This window comes from Carassius carassius, chromosome 41 (genome assembly GCF_963082965.1).
Source record: "Carassius carassius chromosome 41, fCarCar2.1, whole genome shotgun sequence".
Lineage (NCBI taxonomy): Eukaryota > Metazoa > Chordata > Actinopteri > Cypriniformes > Cyprinidae > Carassius > Carassius carassius.
In genome coordinates, this window is record NC_081795.1 from 7,229,012 (window position 1) to 7,248,760 (window position 19,749).

The following is a 19,749-nucleotide window of genomic DNA, read 5'->3' on the forward strand; positions in this document are numbered from 1 at the left end:
AAGAGGTTTTTTTTTTTAGCACAGATATAAAGTATGGTCAATTGGCAACATTTACAATCATCTTTAATTATTAAAAAAAAATGTCACAATGCTGCGATTATTTAGTTTGAGATTTTAAAAACTGTACATTATAGAAACAAATATATCATTAACATCGTATCACCAGTGCTTTTCAACAAATATGGGTCTCATAAAATTATTTAGCCATGTAATTTACATACATAAAAACACTAATCCAGCATTTTGTCGTATAATTAGCTAAATTTACCTTTTTTTTTTTGTAACGACTGAAAGATGCTACAAAAAAAACTTGTAAATGTAAGTACCTTGAGACTAAGGAGTAGTGGAAATGTAAGTGAATCTTTCCTTTTGGTCAAATTAAGTATATTATTGGATAGCTTGATGTATTTATTCAAACATAAAAATCCAGAAAAAATGATCAGTCTAACCTATGCCATACCTATAACCTATATTGTAACATCATATCCATTTTCACTGGCCTTAAGAATATTTGTGTTACAATATGTGTTCAAATGAACACTTGAGAACAAACATTTTTCATTTCTGTTATTGTTATTTCTTTTCAGTTTTTCAAATTCCTGGCACAGATAGCTTGTGTCACCTAATAAAGTAGCAACTTGGTGCTTGATTTTTAAATGGAAAAAAGACAACAACTTTTTTTCAATTGTTTCATAAGCTACAATTGTGTTCCCATTAGTCAAGCTAAGGGAGGGGAAGCAGCATGTAGAAATCAATATGATCACTGTGGTCTGCAGTATAAAATTCAAAGACTGTGTAAATTGGTATTTTTGCAGATACTGTCCTTTTTATATATATATATATATATATATATATATATATATATATATATATATAAATACTGACAGAAAAACAAATTTCCCAAACATTTAAGAGCTTAATACTTAGAACACTTTAGAATGTCAACTGTTAATAAACTAAAACAAACTCTGATAACAAACATACTGTTACGGCCACATATATACATATACAAATGTATGTCAATAAAATCACAGGTTATAGCAACCGTTTGACATATGTCATTCTTTTTAAACAAAAAAACATCAGTACAAAAATATAAAATACAAAAAGAGTTTTTTCTTAGAAAATGTTGACATCAAATATAACTGTCCTTTAAAATGTGCAAATGCTGGGCTAAGAGAAATGTAATTTGATCTTCAGGATTGTTAGAACAACATTATAAAATAGTCACTTCTATTTCTTTTATAACTCAAGTCGGTAAGTCTAAAGAAGGGTGACCAAAGCAACAGTTTCTGAAACCTCTGGCCAGCCAGTGGGGCAACATTATACATACAACATGACGTTGAGGACCATGCCAGAGGATAGGCATTTTTAGAGTACCTGAGAAGGTGGGAATGCTTTCTGGTGAGCTCTCCTTAGACAGCATTAAATCCTCAGTTCTGTCTCCTCATGTTCTAAGGAGTGCTCATTTGTACTGAAAATGGAGGAAGAGTGACCTCCAAAAGGAGTAATGGCTGGAGAATGGGCTGCAAGTGGGGAAAGTGATGGAGAAAAACTTGGAGACATGGCTATTGAGCAAACAGAGCCATCATGGTCAATGGGAGATCGCCGTAATGAGGACAGGTGAGGAAATGTTCGACCTACAGCAGGTTTCGGCAAAACAGTTTTAGCCCCTGGATGAGCTACAGAGGTAATAAGGGGAGGAGGGTCAATTCTGGGCTTGGGATCAGTTTTTGCTTTGGGTTGAAATGGGTGCCGAGGTTTAAGTGGCGCATTCTCATCTTTTAATCTGGCAATTTCTGTAAAGACATTAGCCAGAGGCTGAAATTGAGGGCACCAATCGAGGAGGTAGTCCCAGTTGTAGCTGCCCCTCAGTTCCTCGTCGCTAGCCACAATTGCTGTAAGAGAACCATCTACAGCTGGCTTACCATCCTCCGGGAAAGCATAATCTTTTGGATGCGAGATGTTAAGTCCTCTTCCAACCCCAAGATAACCACCTCCTTCATCCCTATAAGTTGGCAACTGGTTTGATAATAGTGTCCCACTTAAACTTCCCATTTTTTTCCCTTTAAACCATTGGTTTGCATCCATCCCAGGCTCACAGGAAATGTCAGACAGCTGGTCAGCATCTTGCTGGATACCAGAGTCAGGCCCACGAGCAGCTATGTGCTCCTGCATAGAGGAGGAGATGCTGGAAACTCGAGGATACTCATTGATCATCCGGATCTCATCATCTTCTGCTGCTTCGGCGGAACCCCGTCCACTGGAATGAGATGGGTCGAGAGAACCACCTCGTGCATAGGTGCCTCCTTTGCTCCCAGTTTGTTCTGTTGCATACCCAGGAAGAGTCTGATGATACAGCTTATCACCCCCTGGAACTTTCGAATCTTCAAGACTCTCCAGAATGGTACTGTGGGTTACTATTCTGGTGCAAGCCTCTTGTTCTTTGTACCTTTGGGATCTCAAGAGGAATATCACCACAACAACTATGATAAGGAACACAATGGCTGCCAAGGAAGCTGTTATAGCACTGGCAAGCACCACATTCATGTCTGTGTTCAAGCCAAAGGATGTATGGGTGACATCAATTGTGACTTGGGCAGAAGCTTTTCGGGAATTATCCAAAGGACTGTGGGCAATAACATCCAATGTCATCTTCCGTGTCTCTCTTTTGGACCGGCTTATATGTCGATGATATGCATCCATCTTGAGGGATATCACTCCTGTAGATGTGTTGACCTCAAAGTATGGTGAACTGTTTGCAAGCGTGTAGAGGACAATGCCGTCCACCCCTCCATCCTCATCATTAGCATTTACTTGGCCAATGCTTTGCCCTTTCTTGGCACCCTCATGTATATGGAAGGCGAAATCTGATTTAGTGAAAACAGGATTGTACTCATCTTCACCAGTCACAAAGACTTGAACTGTGACTGTGGCTGAGTAGTTGCCAGCATCCATTGCCATAGCAATAAAATCGAAAGCATTTACCTTCTCGAAGTCGAACATAAAGCGGGTTCGCACCTCACCGGATGTTTGGTTCACTAGGAAGGAATCTTTTCCATTGCCGGAATTATACATGAGGAAATATCTAAGTTCTCCGTATGCTCCTTTGTCATAATCAATGGCATGTAGTATGGTTACTAGAGCATTCTGGGGCTTGTTTTCACGAATGCTTGCTGTGAGTGATTTAAGAGGGAAGTAGGGCCTGTTATTATTAATGTTCTTGACCTCAACAGTTACAGGAGCAAGAGCAAAGTGGACCTGACCATCTGAGGCCTGAATGATGAACACGTGAGAGGACTGTTTCTCACTATTAAGAGACCTCCGCAGTCGAAGGGACCCAGTCCACCGATCTACAGAAAAGAGCTCAGACTCGTCTCCAGAACTGATTGAGTATTGAACCTCTCCATTAGCTGTTGAGTCAGGGTCCACTGCAAAAAGTTGAAGTATTTCTTTTCCTGTTTCCGCTCCTTCATTTACAATAACATTGTACTCTACCCTACTGAAGGATGGAGGGTTATCATTGGTATCCACTACAGTGATTAAAACTGGAACACTTGAGCTTCGTTGAGGTATGCCACGATCTGAGACCACAATAGTGAGATTATAGCCATTCACACTCTCAAAGTCAAGCTTATCAACTAATATCAGTGTTCCAACTGTCCGAAATCCATGGCCCTCAAGGAAATGAACACTGCTCTCAATTTGGAAGGCGTTACCAATATTTCCACTGGCGATGGCAAAATCAAACCTGCAGTTGTCTCTAGATAAGTCCCCATCCACCGCTTCCAGGGTTAAAATGGTTGAACCAGGAACTTCGTCTTCAGATACAGAGGCTCTGTACTCAGTTTGCTGGAATATAGGCTCATTGTCATTAACATCAGACACATGCACCTGAACTGTGGTAAGGGCAGTCAACGAAGGTGTTCCACAATCACTGGCTTCAATCACCACCAAAATGGAAGGGCGTTGAGAGTCAAACTCAACCTTCTGCTTGATGAACAGAGTACCTATGTAAACAAATTACATTATAAGATAAAATACATAATAATATAAGATCAAGGCTTTTAGTACATGCTCCAAAACAGTGGTTCTCTCAACTGGTGTGTGACAACCCTATAATAACATCCTGGACAGGGTCCTGTAATGCCATGCATCCAGCTCTAGAGTCCTTAGGCATAAACTGATCTGTAACTAGTAACATGGCTAATAGTAACACAATATTTGGTGTAGTGTTTTTTTTCTCTTTAGGCTAGTAAATCACACTTCTTCTGTTGTTGATAATTTATAATTTTCCAGTTTTCTTTCTACTCATTGTTATAGTTTTGCATATAATGGGAACTCATGTTGCTTGCTTTAGTTTAATATATTTTATACTGTATCAGATTGCCACCTGACGTACTAAAACATGGGACCTGAAGAAAAACCTGCTGTGAACCACTATGCCAAAATCATGTTATGTCTCAATCCTTAAAAATATACAGGTGCATCTCAATAAATTAGTATGTGGTAGAAAAGTTCATTTATTTCAGTAATTCAATTCAAATTGTGAAAGTTGTGTATTAAATAAATTCATTGCACACAGACTGAAGTAGTATAAGTCTTTGGTTCTTTTAATTGTGATGATTTTGGCTCACATTTAACAAAAACCCACCAATTCACTATCTCAACAAATTAGAATACTTCATAAGTATTCTTCTTACTTCAAAAAAAAATTGTAGTGATTTGTTGGCCTTCTGGAAAGTATTTTCATTTACTGTACATGTGCTCAATACTTGGTAGGGACTCCTTTTGATTAAATTACTGCCTCAATTTGGTGTGGCATGGAGGTTATCAGTTCGTGGCACTGCTGAGGCGGTATGGAAGCCCAGGGTTCTTTGACAGTGGCCTTCAGCTCATCTGCATTTTTTGGTCTCTTGTTTCTCATTTTCCTCTTAACAATACCCCATAGATTCTCTATGGGGTTCAGGTCTGGTGAGTTTGCTGGCCAGACAAGCACACCAACACCATGGTCATTTAAACAACTTTTGGTGCTTTGGACAGTATGGGCAGGTGCCAAATCCTGCAGGAAAATGAAATCAGCATCTTCAAAAAGCTGGTCAGCAGAAGGAAGCATGAAGTGCTCCACACTTTCTTGGTAAACGGCTGCAGTGACTTCGGTTTTAAAAAAACACAATGGACCAACACCAGCAGATGACATTGCACCCCAGATCATCACAGACTGAGGAAACCTAACACTGGACTTCAAGCAACTTGGGCTATGAGCTTCTCCACTTTTCCTCCAGACTCTAGGACCTTGGTTTCCAAATAAAATACAAGCTCTATAATTATAATTCAGTACATTTATATAGCGCTTTTCTAGGCACTCAAAGCACTTTACATAGTCAGGGGGTATCTCCTCATCCACCACCAGTGTGCAGCATCCACCTGGATGATGCGACGGCAGCCATATTGCGCCAGAACGCCCACCACACACCAGCTTACTGAGCCAATCAGCAGATATGGGGATTGTTAGGAGGCCATGATGGTCAGAGGCCAATGGGCGAATTTAGCCAGGATGCCGAGGTCACACCTCTACACTTTGTCGAAGGACATCCTGGGATTTTTAATGACCACAGAGAGTCAGGACCTCGGTTTAACGTCTCATCCGAAGGACGGTGCTTGTTGACAGTATAGCGTCCCCATCACTACACAGGGGCGCTAGGACCCACACAGACCACAGGGTGAGCACCCCCTGCTGGCCTCACTAGCACCTCTTTCCTCATCTGAAAAGAGGACTTTGGACTACTGGGCAACAGTCCAGTTCTTCTTCTCAGCCCAGGTAAGATGCCTCTGACGTTGTCTGTGGTTCAGCAAATTCCTTGACACTTCTGTGTGTGGTGGCTCTTGATGCCTTGACCCCAGCTTCAGTTCATTCCTTATGAAGTTCACTCTAATTGTTGAATCGATTTTGCTTGACAATCCTCATAAGGCTGCGGTTCTCCCGGTTGGTTGTGCATATTTTTCTTCCACATTTTTAACTTCCACTCAACTTTTATGTTAACATGCTTGGATACAGCACTCTGTGAACAGCCAGCTTCTTTGGCAATTAATGTTTGTGGCTTACCCTCCTTGTGAAGGGTGTCAATGATTGTCTTCTGGACAACTGCCAGATAAGCAGTCTTCCCCATGATTGTGTAACCTAGTGAACCAAACTGAGAGACCATTTTGAAGGCTCAGGAAACCTTTGCAGGTGTTTTGAGTTGATTAGCTGATTGGCATGTCACCATATTCTAATTTGTTGAGATAGTGAATTGGTGGGTTTTTGTTAAATATGAGCCAAAATCTTCACAATTAAAAGAACCAAATACTTAAATTACTTCAGTCTGAGTGCACTAAATTTATTTAATTTACGAGTTTCACAATTTAAGTTGAATTACTGAAATTAACTTTTTCATGACATTCTAATTTATTGAGATGCACTATTCTACAAGATATCTGATGATAATTCGGATGAAAAAAAAAGAAACAACAAAAAAATTATAACAAAATGACATATTACCATTGCTTGGGTCAATGTAGAATGTGTCTTTTGTTGACAAAACCCTGTATGTTATCCTTCCATTCTCTCGAGAGTCCTTATCTGTAGCAGTTACTGTGATAACTGAGCTTCCTGTTGGCAAGTGTTCTGCTAGAGTCACCTGCCAAAGAAATAATTGGCCTTAACGCTTACAGCTTTGCGCAGTACACAGCATCAATTTATCTTTATTTAAAGGGCAGAACATCAAAGGTAGTGTTATCAGTTATTAATACAAGGCTCTCTGAAAGGCTCTTCTGACTGTTTACTATATATTATTCAAACATCTTGAGTTTAATTTTGAAATAAACTACAGAAATTTAATATTTGTATCAATATTCATCCTGAACCTGTGATTTCTCCTAACGTACCTCATAAAGGTCCTGGGAGAAGACTGGAGCATTATCATTCACATCCTCCACAAGCACGGTCAGATTTGCATAACTCTGTTGCTTTGAGTCTGAGGAGCTGATGGTCAGAGTGTACCATGTTTTATCTTCAAAGTCCAGAGGGGCAGTCAAGGACACCCCTCCTCCATAGCGATGTATTCCAAACTGGCCTTGAGCGTCTGAGTCCAGAAGAAGGGAATAGGATAAAGCAGGTCCAGAGTCAACATCATTTCCTGTGACCTGAGTGATCACAGTTCCAATCAAGGTATCTAGAGAGAGAATACACAATCTTGATAACCCAGTGTAAAATGTTATTTATTGTTTCCATTTGTGGTTGCACCTTTCAAAAGTATTACATATTACTGGACAACTCCCACCATTATTGGACACATTGTACAGTGACAGGAAATAACCATTAAGGACTTTGGCGAGAAAAACGCCTGGTAATTGAGTCAATCTTTCAGTGTGGTGTGCCTCATTGTTTGTCTGCCAGAAAAAATAGGAAATTTAGTTCATTGATTACAGGAGTGATATGGAGTTCAAACAGCAGTCAACTTACTCTCAGGAACCCGGACTTCACGTGGAACAGGGATGGTAGGACTGTTGTCATTCAGGTCTACGATGATCACAGTGAGAGTGGCTGAACCTGCTAACCGAGGACTGCCTCTGTCCGTTGCCATAATAACAAGGCTGGAGACACAACAACATAATTAGAGCAGAGTCTGGACATTCTCACAGACTATTTTTATGTTGACAGGAAAGAATTTTAAGACGTTTTAACATGCAAAATCTAAAAATAATCAAAGATAAAAGCATATTTATTGATTAATTATCAAAGTATATAAAAGTTTTAACCACATCCCTGTATCTGCCTCTACAGAAGTCTCATTTTGTCATTTTTTTTTCTTAGCTATTTAAAATACTTAAGATTTATTATGTAAAAAACAAAAAACAAATATATATATATATATATATATATATATATATATATATATATATATATATTTTTTTTTTTTTAAGTCATTATTTTTTTATCACTCCGTTTTAGGAAAAATAAAGGTAAAATGGAACAAATCTAAACTTCTATAAAAGCAGATGGAAGAACTTAGTACTTGGTCTGTTTCCAGATTTCTCTGTCCATGATGGCAGCAGTGGATATTCTGCCTGTGACAGGGTCAATCTTGAAGAGGCCGCTCATAGACGATGACCTTATGGAGTAAGTCACCTGGCCGTTCTGACCCTGGTCCAGGTCATTCGCCAATACCTGAGGAAATTACCGATGAATTTGGCAATGAAAATACAGACAGATTTGCAACAGCTGCTCGAGCGTAACATGAACCTCTAAGCAGTGTTGGGCTTGGAACTCAAATTATTTAGAAAAAAAATTAAAGTTGAAAAAGGGAATTGGTTGTGGCTATGTTGGACAGCTGAGTCTATATTCTCACCATAGACAATGAAGACATTGTGGGAAATGCAAAAGAAACTCTTTTGGCTTGCACTGAAAATATGCTGTATTTAGGCCAAGGGATGTTGTACTCCACAGCTTTTATGAAGACTCAACCACTGAGAAAACAAATGAGAGATTACTGTACCTGAATGATAGGATGATCATAGCCCTGGGCCTCACGAACATAAGCAATGTAATTGTGAAGTTGAAAGCGTGGTAAGTTATCATTGACATCTTGTAGGAGAAGGTTGACTGCCATGAAGGAACTGGAGGATGCAGTTTCAGCCTTGACCACCAGGCGGAATCGTGGGGTCTCCTCAAAGTCCAGACCTCTGGAGCTTTCTACCCAAATCTCACCTAAATAATGAATGAATGTATTATGACTAATAGTGAACAATCACAATAATTGTATGCAAAGACTTAGATTTACTATCATACCTGTGTGGGGGCTGATACTAAAGGACTGCTGCTTGTTACCACTGAAAATGCTGTAGTTAATGCCACTGCTGGATCCATCAGGATAATGAGCGTGTATCTGAACAACTGCTGTACCTATGAAAAATACAAGACCTTTCTTGATTAAAACAAAATTTTACATCAACTTGGCATGTATGAAAGACTGTGGTGATGCACAATACGTCATAACCATTGATGTTTTATCTTAACAGCCAATATTGGATATTTAATCATGCATCTCATTTCCCTTATTTGTACATTTAGATTACCTTTGCGAACAACTAACATTCACAGCATTTACCATAAAAACTTGACAACTCGGTCAGTAGCCAAAAATGTGTTAATACTGCTCCATCTGTAAATGATTCAGATTCTAAACTAGACATCCACATCCAATTTTGGCAAATGATTGTACCCAAAGTGACTTACACTGCACACGAGGCATACATTTTATCAGCTCATGCATTACTCTCTCTGTGATTCAAACCCATGACTTTGGTGTTGATATACTGTACTCTTATTAAAAAAGGTACAAAGCTGTCACTGGAGCAGGACCCTTTCAAAGGGTGCTAATATGTACTTTTATGTACCATTTATGGGTAAATAAGGTACAATTATGTACATTTTAGCGTTTGTACTTCAGCATAGAGACAGCTTCGTACCTTTTTTTTCTGAGAGTGTAGTGCCGTGCTCTAGATTGAGCTATAGCAATATCAGTTGGATATCACTGATGTATAGCAATTTGACATTTCTGTATTGGTTTCTTAGTTCACTAATTGCACCTTTAGCGGCATTCTCCTGCAGGCTGACATCCCTGGAGTTGCGTGAGAAGCGGACGCCCTGGTAACTCTGCTCTCTGATGTACACGATCACAACTCCCAGAGACGACTGCATTGGGTTACCCTGATCCATGGCCTCCACAATGAGGGTCCGCTGGTTCTGAGTCATCGCGTGTAGCTTTTCGGTGGCCTGGATGTCCCCAGTCAAGGAGTTTATGGTGAAGCCTTTGACTGGATTTGCAAACCGATAAAATAAAGATCCATTTGCACCGAAATCTTTATCTTCGGCTCTCATGGTTGCTAGAACCTTGTGGTTGGAGAGACTACTGCTGGACACATTGATGATAAGCGGGTCTGTGATGAAGAAAGGGGCGTTGTCATTTACATCTAAGATGTGGACGGTCACTTCAGCAGAAGTGTTACGGGGGTCAGAGGCTGAGGAGTCCATGGCATAGACTTGGAAGCTGTAGGAAGCTACTTTTTCTCGGTCGAGGGCTGCTGCTGTAATAATGCGACCTGTGTGTTGGTCCACAATGAACATGCCTCTGGATTCGCGGCTCAGGAAGTAGACCACCTGACTGTTGGACCCTTCGTCCTTGTCAGAGGCTGAAACCTCCAGAACAAGAGACCCTTCCAATGCATCCTCTGATACCTCCACAGAGTAGCTGCTGCTTGGGAACACTGGGCTGTTGTCATTTAGGTCCAAGACACTGATGTCCAAAGTGACGGTACTGGTGAGTGATGGTATACCCTGGTCTTGTGCCTCCACAGTGAGGGTATACTTTGCTTTGGACTCTCGGTCCAAAGGCCTGGAAGTAGACAGCACACCTGATTTTCTGTCCAGGTGGAAATCACCAAAATTGTCTCTATCTGAGGAAAGAAAGACATGAAAAAAACATTGTCATCTGGCCTGTTAATATCTTCCCTCTCCGGGTATGCGCAATTAATCAATTTCATCAACCTTGACCTTTGAAGGGTGCAATGTATATTATATAATTTTTTATTCAATTTCATAATTATATCTTGTAATATAATAAACAATATTTTTTTTCTCAAGTAAGAGGAATAAATACTTTTTTTTGTCTAGTTCTGATGAGGTTGTACTGTTGCTACAATGAGGGAAGTATTAATGGGTATTTGTAGAACTGAAAATTACTCTGGGCATGATCAAAACATATATGAACAATTAAATAAATAAAAGATCTGATAATATTTAACATATTATACAGCATAAATATTGCTCATGGCATTAATACCAGTGATTTTGTAGTGCACCAGCCCACTGTCCCCAGAGTCTTGATCGGTGGCTCTAATGGTGAAGAGTGTCACAGGCTCCTGGTTCTCAGGCACCTCCAGACTATAGTACGCTCTCCCAAAGGCCGGTCTATTGTCATTCTCATCCAGCACTGTGACGCGTACTGTGGTCTTGGCGAAATTGGGCGGAGAACCACCATCTCTGGCATAAACTGTTTATGAGAGAGAGGTTATAAACTGGCTAAACAAATCTGTGCCCAACCGTGACATGACATTTGCAGAAAAAAAACTATCCTATTAAAAGAATACTGAGTTCTCTCTTGCAATTAAGCAACTGCATTCTATCTGAAGTACCTGTAACAGTATAAACCCCCTGGGCTTCCCTATCCAAAGCCTTGGTGGTGGTTAGGACTCCTGTCACCGGATGAATACTAAAGTCATCTCCTACAATACGTCCGTATGTAACAATTCCATTGGTCCCTATGGAAAAAGCATAAAGACAGAATAAAAGATGAATCTACACAGTTTCCCTGCAAGTCCAACACATCATGTCTGAGAAAAACCCATCATTCTTAAGAAGGTTGTGTTCACTTTGCACAATGGACTCTTCTCACGAAATGGGTAAAAATGGTACCCTGTTTTTATTTGTTTGTAGTTAATACTGCTGTCTAAGTAGTTGGTCTCAATCACACTCCCCCTGGTCTTTGGATGGTAGATCGCGTGCAAAAGGCGAGCAATCTGGCAGAGTGTCACCTGTTTACCTCGCTAATTGTTCATGGAGAGAAAGTTTATGATCCTTCTATTTTATTTGCCGCTGAGTAAGTCCAAGAGAACGCAGTGCTCAACCCACCCCCAGCCTGGCACCAATTAAAGCACTTTTATTTGTGATGGGTTGGCTTTAGTATCCAGAGAAATGTTAGTAACGGTAAACAAACATTCGTGTCACTTCTAAAGAGGATGGTGTGGCCACTGCCAACCTCAAAAGGTGGAAATGAACTTATCTCACTCAATGCGTGCGTTCACAGACAGTACCGTTTAATATCAAACAAGTATATCTAGATATACAGGAGTTGTGTGAGATAGGGAGGAATGTAAACTAAATCATGTAGGCTGTCAAATACATGTTAATTTAGTGTGATTCATTAAATAAAAAATATAATGTGATACAAAATGTACGTAATTAATCATGCTCCTGACTCATATTTACATTCCATAATATAGGATTTTCCTACCATCAAGATTAATTAAACATTATAGTACAACATTTCAAGTTTTAGTGAGTCCACAGACAACGTACCCCAAACCACATCTACATGCATACATAGCAGTTGTTAACTAAAACTAAAACTATTAAAAATCATTTTTGTTAATTGAAATAAAGCTAAAATAAAATAAAAGATAAATATTAGAGGAAAAATAATTAATTTACAGAAAAAAATCCCAATGAAATGTTGCCTTGCCCAATAACTGAACAAAATTTATTTGAATTACTAAAACTACTAAATTTAAAATCAGTTAAAATAAAGGTAAATACAACTATAAAAAAAGAACCATATTAATGAAAAAAGCACAAAACAAAATATTAAAACAAATACAAATTAAACTGAAATATGAATAAAAATACTAATAAATACTATAAAAGTAAATATTACTGCAAATATTAATAAATAATACTAAAATTACACTGGATGAACAACCCTTTATTCAAACATTGAATTTTTAATTTATTGTATTATTTTATAATTTAAATTGTAATATTTATAATTAAATTCGATAAATTAGAATGAATGAATTAAATATCGTTAATCAATTAAATAATATTAATTAATCAAATAATTTTAAGAATTTTAAATAAAATGTTTGTATTATTTATAAAATTAAATAATTATATTAATTACAAATACTAACATATTTTTTTTGATGAAAACTATCAATGCTTCATAAAATACACCTCCAGTGCCCCTTATACAATATACGGTAACTGGCATACCTTGGTCCAAATCAGAAGCTGAAACCACAAGCACAGTAGTTCCTACAGGCTGATTCTCTGCAATAAAAGCTTCATATTCACTTTCCTCAAAGTATGGTGCCTCATCGTTTACGTCAATCACCTGGATTGACAGTAACTGGGAGCTGCTGTGCTGTTGTAAACCATGGTCTTCTGCCACTATGGTCAGGTTATAGAGGTCTTGCTCTTCACGGTCAACTGGTCTAAGAATAGACAAAGACCCTACAGGGGAAAAAAGCAAAAGTGTTAAGCTACCATATGATGAATGTAATAAGCATTGTGTCTGGTATTTTTTTTGTGAGTGATCGCCTCCTGGACTGCATTTTAACAATTACACAATAATGAAGCCATGATGTAAATTGTTTAAAACAAAACCACTTGCACTTAAGCAAAGCCTCATTCACACACTCGCACAACCAATGATTTCCATCTTGTAGCACACTTTGATCTTGCATAAGCAACATCACAGCACGAAGAGCTGACGCCTGTCTTAAAAATTAGTGGAAGTCATGCAACATATTAAAATAAAACTTTTTTTCCCCATGCAAAGCCCTCCCTACCTGAACACTCTCTGAGCCACTGTAACAGCTCAACTATCTCGCCGCAGTTTATGAGTTTTTTCCACAGCCAACAGAAAGAGCATTCAAACAAGTACTCCAGACACGCAACAGCCCAGCCTGCCGTGCCCTGCTAAAATTTTTGGGGTGCCAGTGCCCTCGTTGTTAGCCTACCATGAGTGTGCGGCGCTCCTATTGATCCAATTTCATGGTTTTAAAGAACCAGACGCAATGATTCAAAGCTGGCTGTAAAGCATGATGGGAACTGAGACACTAGAGGGTGTTTTTGTTCTATTTCGACTTATTTTCCCTTCTCTTCTATCTCCATAAAGCTGAGCTAACATGCCTCTGAGGTCTTAATCTGGTTAGAATTACCAGCTCGAATATTTTCACCAGTCATGCTCTGATAACGTAAGGGGAAACTAAGAGGAAGAAAGATGTTTTGCTTTTCTGTTCTCATATTAATAGTGGAGGGGATTCATAATGAGCTTCCCAAGCAAGTGAGAGTTTGCACAGTGGGTTTGTCATTCAGAAAGCAGCAAATGTTATTTTAAAGAGAAGGAACACCCAAAAGTTAACGTCCTATGAAAATTTACTCACCCCTATGTCATTGAAAATCTGTAGGATTACAAAAGTTTGGTTTATATATTTTTATAAATTCTGGCCCTTAATATTGAGTGTTGACAGAGAAACACAATCTGAGCTATCTGTTTGTGGTAGAACATGTTGTAAATAGCTACCAGCTGAGTGGTGTGTCTTACACTCCTGCTTAATGTCATGATGTACTAATTTACACACACACACACACACAGATGAGAGAAACTGTTCCGAACTCACAGCACAGGGCAGAATTTCTCGGAATGGCTGAGATGTTGAGCTGGCGGTTTTTAGGATTAAGAGAACTAAAGGGCATTTAGAGGATTGCGACATGGGAGGAGAGGAAAAATGCTAGTCAAGCAGAAATGCAGAATCAAAATTATGCTGAATTTTGCATGCAATGCAATCTTCCACAGAAAAAAAGGACGCCATAAGGATCTGGAACGACATGAGGTTGAGGAAACGATGACAGAAATTTTATTTTTGGGTGAACTAATCCTTTAATGTCACGTTCACACACAAGTTTAATTATAAGAGGTTTGTTGCTACTGCTGCATGTCTTGATGTTACTGGCGGTTTGAGTAATTGGCCATAGCATTTAAAATAATCACTCAAAACGCAAAACACATCAAATAACAAGGTTTTGAACGATAAACAATATACAAATAAACAGTGGCATTGCGGTTGTGCCATACTTTTCATAATTTAACCTGAATGATGTGTAGCATTGTTTTAAAAATAAGAGTGAGTTCAGAAATTTGAAAAAGACAATGAGTTTTGTCTTGTGGAATAAATGGTAAATATACTGTATACTGAACTGTTCCAAATTTAGGGTCTTTTTTTTGAGAGAGAAATTAATAATTTTATTCAGCAAAGACACATTAAATTGATTAAAACTGACAGTAAAGATATTTATAGTGTTTTTCAATCCTAAAAAAAAATCTAATTTTCCACAAAAATATTTAGAAGCACAAATGTTTTCAACATTGTTTGTTGAATGTTTTTTGAGCACCATGTATTTCATTCACATGGACCTGTTTACCTGTATCTGTGTTAAGGCTGAACTTTCCTCTGGTGTTGCCACTCTGGATACGGTACGTCACTCGTCCGTTCTCTCCCTGGTCTGCATCTACAGCCATGACATAGACCACGACAAATCCCACAGGCTGGTCCTCCATCACACTCACCACGGATGGTGAGATGAACACAGGGTCGTTGTCATTCACGTCAGTGACAAATATCCGTGCTGTGACCGTTCCACGGCGCTGCTGACTGACATCGAGGGCCGAATCTGTCGCCTGAACCACCAAAAGTAGTGAAGAGGTCCTCTCATGATCCAACATCATTCCCAGAGAGAGAACTCCTGTAGTTGGATCCAGGAACAGAAGATCTGGAATGTTTGGCCACTGTTGCAGAATGGAATAATGCACTTCACTGTTGGGTCCACTTCCGTCTTTATCAATGGCCTGAAAGGTGTAGATAGATGACCCAGGGTCTGTGCTTTCAGGGATGACTATGATAACGGGATCTTCAGGAAACTCAGGAGCATGATCGTTACTGTCCTGGACATCGATTACCAATGTAACAAAGTGACTTTTAGGGAGAGGCATGGAGAAGTCGTCAACCTCAATCTGGAGAGAGTATCGAGGAGCTTTTTCGTAGTCAAGCTCATGAGCCAGGTAAACATCACCCGTCTGGCGGTCTACCACAAAGGTGCCGTCACAGTCGGTGCATCCCACCACAGTATACGTGACATGGCTTACTTCAGGAAGAGTCTGAGAATCAGGTGAACGAACAGACCCCATGATTGAGCCAGGTTTAGCTCCCTCCACTGCATTCAATGTTATCGTTTGGGAGTTAGTGGTGGGTGATCCTTTATTTGAGCTTATGACCTGTAAAGAATGACATTTATATATTAGATCTAGAAACTGAAATGATGAATGCAAAGCACGGCTAAATGTTTGACATTAATTTGGCAACAGGAATGGAAATAATGGGGTTATATGTATATGGTTCCTTGGATCAAACTCAGTTTAACTTCACAGATATTTAATTTTTCTTTTGTATATTTTGTACTATATTTTTGTACAATAACTTTTTTTTTTTCAAGACCTATATATTTTTTTTTATCTAAAAGTGTATTACTGTTAACTGAAATTAAAATGAAAACCACATGCACACACAAAATCATTACTTAAAATCAAATATTTATAAAATACCAATTTCAGCATCATAAGCTAAATAGGAATTATTAATATTTTCTTAACATTGCATAATTCTGTTCATGTTTATTGTATGGAAGTAAACAAAAATATCCTATATTATTTTTTATTACTATTACTATAATTTTTTAATACAAATACCGGTAACTAACATTAGGTTTTGCATTTTATTATTTGATTTTTCTTTTAATTTATTTATATACCAGAACAGACCTGCAACCTATTTTTAAACAGTGTCCTGCTAGTTGACTACAAATGAAATCCAACAAAGCAGAAACATACTGCAGCGCACATTTTCTTGTCTTGTTACAGGGAATGAAAAACAAAACTTTTTTGGGGCTATTACAAGTTCAAACAAACTTGATAGCATTAATCAGTTATTTTGATGGGTCTGTGACTGCCAGGAAAAATAATAATGGATTAAAGTAAACATAATCATAATAGGAAACTGCTAGAACATTCAAATTTGCAAATATTCTCAATAAAAATACTGAATCCTCATAGATGACTCAGAAACACTTCAAAGCAAGATCTCAACCTCACTTCCTAATATAGAAGCTAGAAGTATGCACTACAACACAAGTGCTCATTCATAACCTATCTTTTTTTTTTTAATATGACTAAATCATCATTATGCACCACTGTGATTAGTATATTGGCAGTAACAAGATTCCTGAGGCCAAGTCTTCTAATGAAATATAATAGGACAGAGGGGTAATTAATCCCACATAAAGCGGTAAATGACATGTCAAAGCACGTTCCAACAAAATATCTACTTTTTCACACAGCTGCTTTTGAGTCAAACTTTTGATTTCTGAAAGAATCAAAGCTTTGCCAGAGCTCTTTTATTCTAATTAGATATCAATTATGAACTTTATTATTTGTCTTAGCGCATACAGTACATAACAATATTGAATGGTTATACAGAATACATGTGTTTTCCAGGAATATACATGCTGGAATTTACTACTGTTGCTGTCCGTTGTCTCTGTTTCCACTCCGTTGACTCATTTAAGAAATATTAATTTCATCACTGGGGTATTTCACAAGGGGTTTTCTGTTCTTCAAAGGGCTACTGAACTGTATTATGAGACTTTGATACAGCATAGCAGAAAGCACAGCTGGCACTTGTATCGGTCCAGCTGGGAGTCGGTCACTTCTACTTTGAGTGTTTTACACAGTAATATCACACTTAAAATGTTGCAGACAACAACGAAGAAAAAAAAGAAAAGAAAAGAAACTCTAGGATAAGACATTCATCACTGAGCACCTAAAATTAGCCAGCTGAAAGTATTTTTCCCAGCATTGTTTGGGGAAAGTTACAGGACTTGGACTAGAAAAGATGAGCTGGCTATGGAAATTTGCAATGCAAGAATGTAAGCCTTGATTAGGCCAACTAGATCATTCCATATTTCCTTTGCATGATGTTTAACCTGAAAGCGGATGTAAATGGATCCATTCCTGTAGAGGATAGTTTACAAGTTGATATTTTCATATAACAGTATTAAATAAATCATTTCGCATAATATGAAAGGGTAATGAGTAGATCCATGTGGCAGAAGGTGTTATTTTTAACTTATGATGAAGCCAATCTTTGATATGACCAAAGACCCTTGTGTTAACCTTTTTGAAGTTTTATCGCCACAACCAATTAAGGCACAATATATATTGTTAGGAAATTTGTCAGGAAACCTGACAAAGAACGAGGGTGATTTATTGTCCATCTATCATCCCTTGGATTAAATTAGCATGACTTCGATAAACTGGTTAACAGACTCTAGGTGTATCTCAACCTAGCCTCTGTTTCATCTGACCTGAATTTTCAATGTTATGGTGGAGCTCTGAGGGGGTGAACCTCGGTCCGAGGCTAGAATGATGAAATTGTACTCAGGCCGCTCTGAATGCCTCAAAGGGGAAGAGGACCGCAGCTCGCCAGTGTTTGGGTTCAGTGTGAAACGTTCGGCTCTGGGACCTACAGCAAAGACAGGATGGAACGGGTCAAGTTTGTCAAGTTAGCGTGCATCAGGGTGATAAAGAATGATTGGATTGACCATTTTTCTACTGTACAAAGTGTGCAAATGACTTCAGTGTTGATCCCATCTGGATTTGATTTACAGATAAATTACAGAATGAAATAGTTATGTGTCAAATTTAGTAAATGTGTTACAGAACATATTTAATGATCTCATGCAACAACACATTACTTTCTACACTTCACGTCATGCTGTCTAATCTTTGAAGAATAGCAGAATATTATTGTATGGGTCAAGTATAATGTATTTTTTGTACAGGCATACAGTTTTAGTATCAGTATACTGTGCATTCCTAACAAAGAACTAAATCTTATTTTTTTAAATTAAATAAGAAATTTCCTGTTCATTGTAGACGGGGAAAAAAAGCTTATTGCTGTAAACTTTGCATTTGGTTTCGACATTGTGTAAGAAATCAAAACAACAGGTTTTGATTCAATGCATCTTTCTTACCAGTCATGGAATAGAAAATAGTTCCATTTTCTCCTTCATCAGGGTCTTTTGCATGAATGGTTCCCAGAAGAAATCCAGATTGCTGACCTTCTAACGCCTGAACAGAGATTTCAGTTAACACTTTTATCAAAACAGCTCACTTCTGTATATGAAATCTGTATCGTTTTTCCTCTGTAGAAATCTTTGTAAAAACATTAGAATGTCAATATAGCATTCAAAAATTTGTAAGACCTTTAATTGTTTTGAACGAAGTTTCTTATGCTCATCCAGGCTGCATTTATTTGATCAAAAATACAGTAAAACGGTAATATTGTGAAATATTATTACAATTTAAAACAACTGTTTATTCCTGTGATTTCAAAGTTGGATTTTCATCAGCCATAACTCCAGTCTTCAGTGTCACATGATCCTTCAGAAATCATTCTAATATTTGTAATGAGTTTTATTGATTTTAGTCCATGTATATTATCCATGTAAACTCCTAAAAGTGGATCAAATTAACCTGTAGCACATATACTGTACACATTCAAAATGTATAGTCTTTCTCTTCTAGAAGACATGAGATTTATTAAGCTAATATTATATCTCATACCTGCAGCAAAAGCTCTCTTCCTGGATGGCTGAAGGATGGCGCATTATCATTCTCATCCAGAACTGTGATGAAAGCAGTGCCTGTAGCACTGCGCGGAGGGGTACCACCATCCTGAGCAACCACCACGAGCTGGTAGCTGGAGTGAAGTTCACGGTCAAGGGAAAGTTTTGTGCTTATCTCACCTTATAGACAGATGGAGAAAAAAAGAGAGACAGTAAGATAATTTTCATCTGTGGCAGAAGGCACAGATGGCACATCCTGACTTCACTAAGAGGAACTCCCACAGTTATCATGGTGCCAGAAATCTGGAGCTGTGTGTGATGGCTAGTATTTTCAACAGCTCCACATTAGGGAAGGGTCAGAACAGTCAAATAGCCATTCACCAACTGACTACAGGTTTGGCTAGTTT

At 38.3% G+C, this 19,749-nt stretch overlaps 1 protein-coding gene across 1 annotated transcript in view; it reads right to left on the reverse strand.

Moving 5' to 3' along the window:
* Nucleotides 1-870: 870 nt before the first annotated feature.
* Nucleotides 871-19,749, reverse strand: part of dchs1a (dachsous cadherin-related 1a) — a 115,544-nt gene continuing 96,665 nt past the window's right edge. The window contains exons 7-21 of the mRNA XM_059534219.1: nt 19,341-19,522; nt 18,749-18,845; nt 18,080-18,237; nt 15,086-15,935; nt 12,872-13,111; nt 11,236-11,361; nt 10,884-11,093; nt 9,631-10,497; nt 8,831-8,944; nt 8,538-8,749; nt 8,058-8,209; nt 7,505-7,635; nt 6,928-7,214; nt 6,542-6,680; nt 871-4,010 (exon numbers count right to left, since the gene is read on the reverse strand). Of these exons, the coding sequence (XP_059390202.1) occupies nt 1,426-4,010; nt 6,542-6,680; nt 6,928-7,214; nt 7,505-7,635; nt 8,058-8,209; nt 8,538-8,749; nt 8,831-8,944; nt 9,631-10,497; nt 10,884-11,093; nt 11,236-11,361; nt 12,872-13,111; nt 15,086-15,935; nt 18,080-18,237; nt 18,749-18,845; nt 19,341-19,522 (6,350 nt within the window). The 3' untranslated portion in view covers nt 871-1,425. The remainder of the gene's footprint in view (nt 4,011-6,541; nt 6,681-6,927; nt 7,215-7,504; nt 7,636-8,057; nt 8,210-8,537; nt 8,750-8,830; nt 8,945-9,630; nt 10,498-10,883; nt 11,094-11,235; nt 11,362-12,871; nt 13,112-15,085; nt 15,936-18,079; nt 18,238-18,748; nt 18,846-19,340; nt 19,523-19,749) is intronic.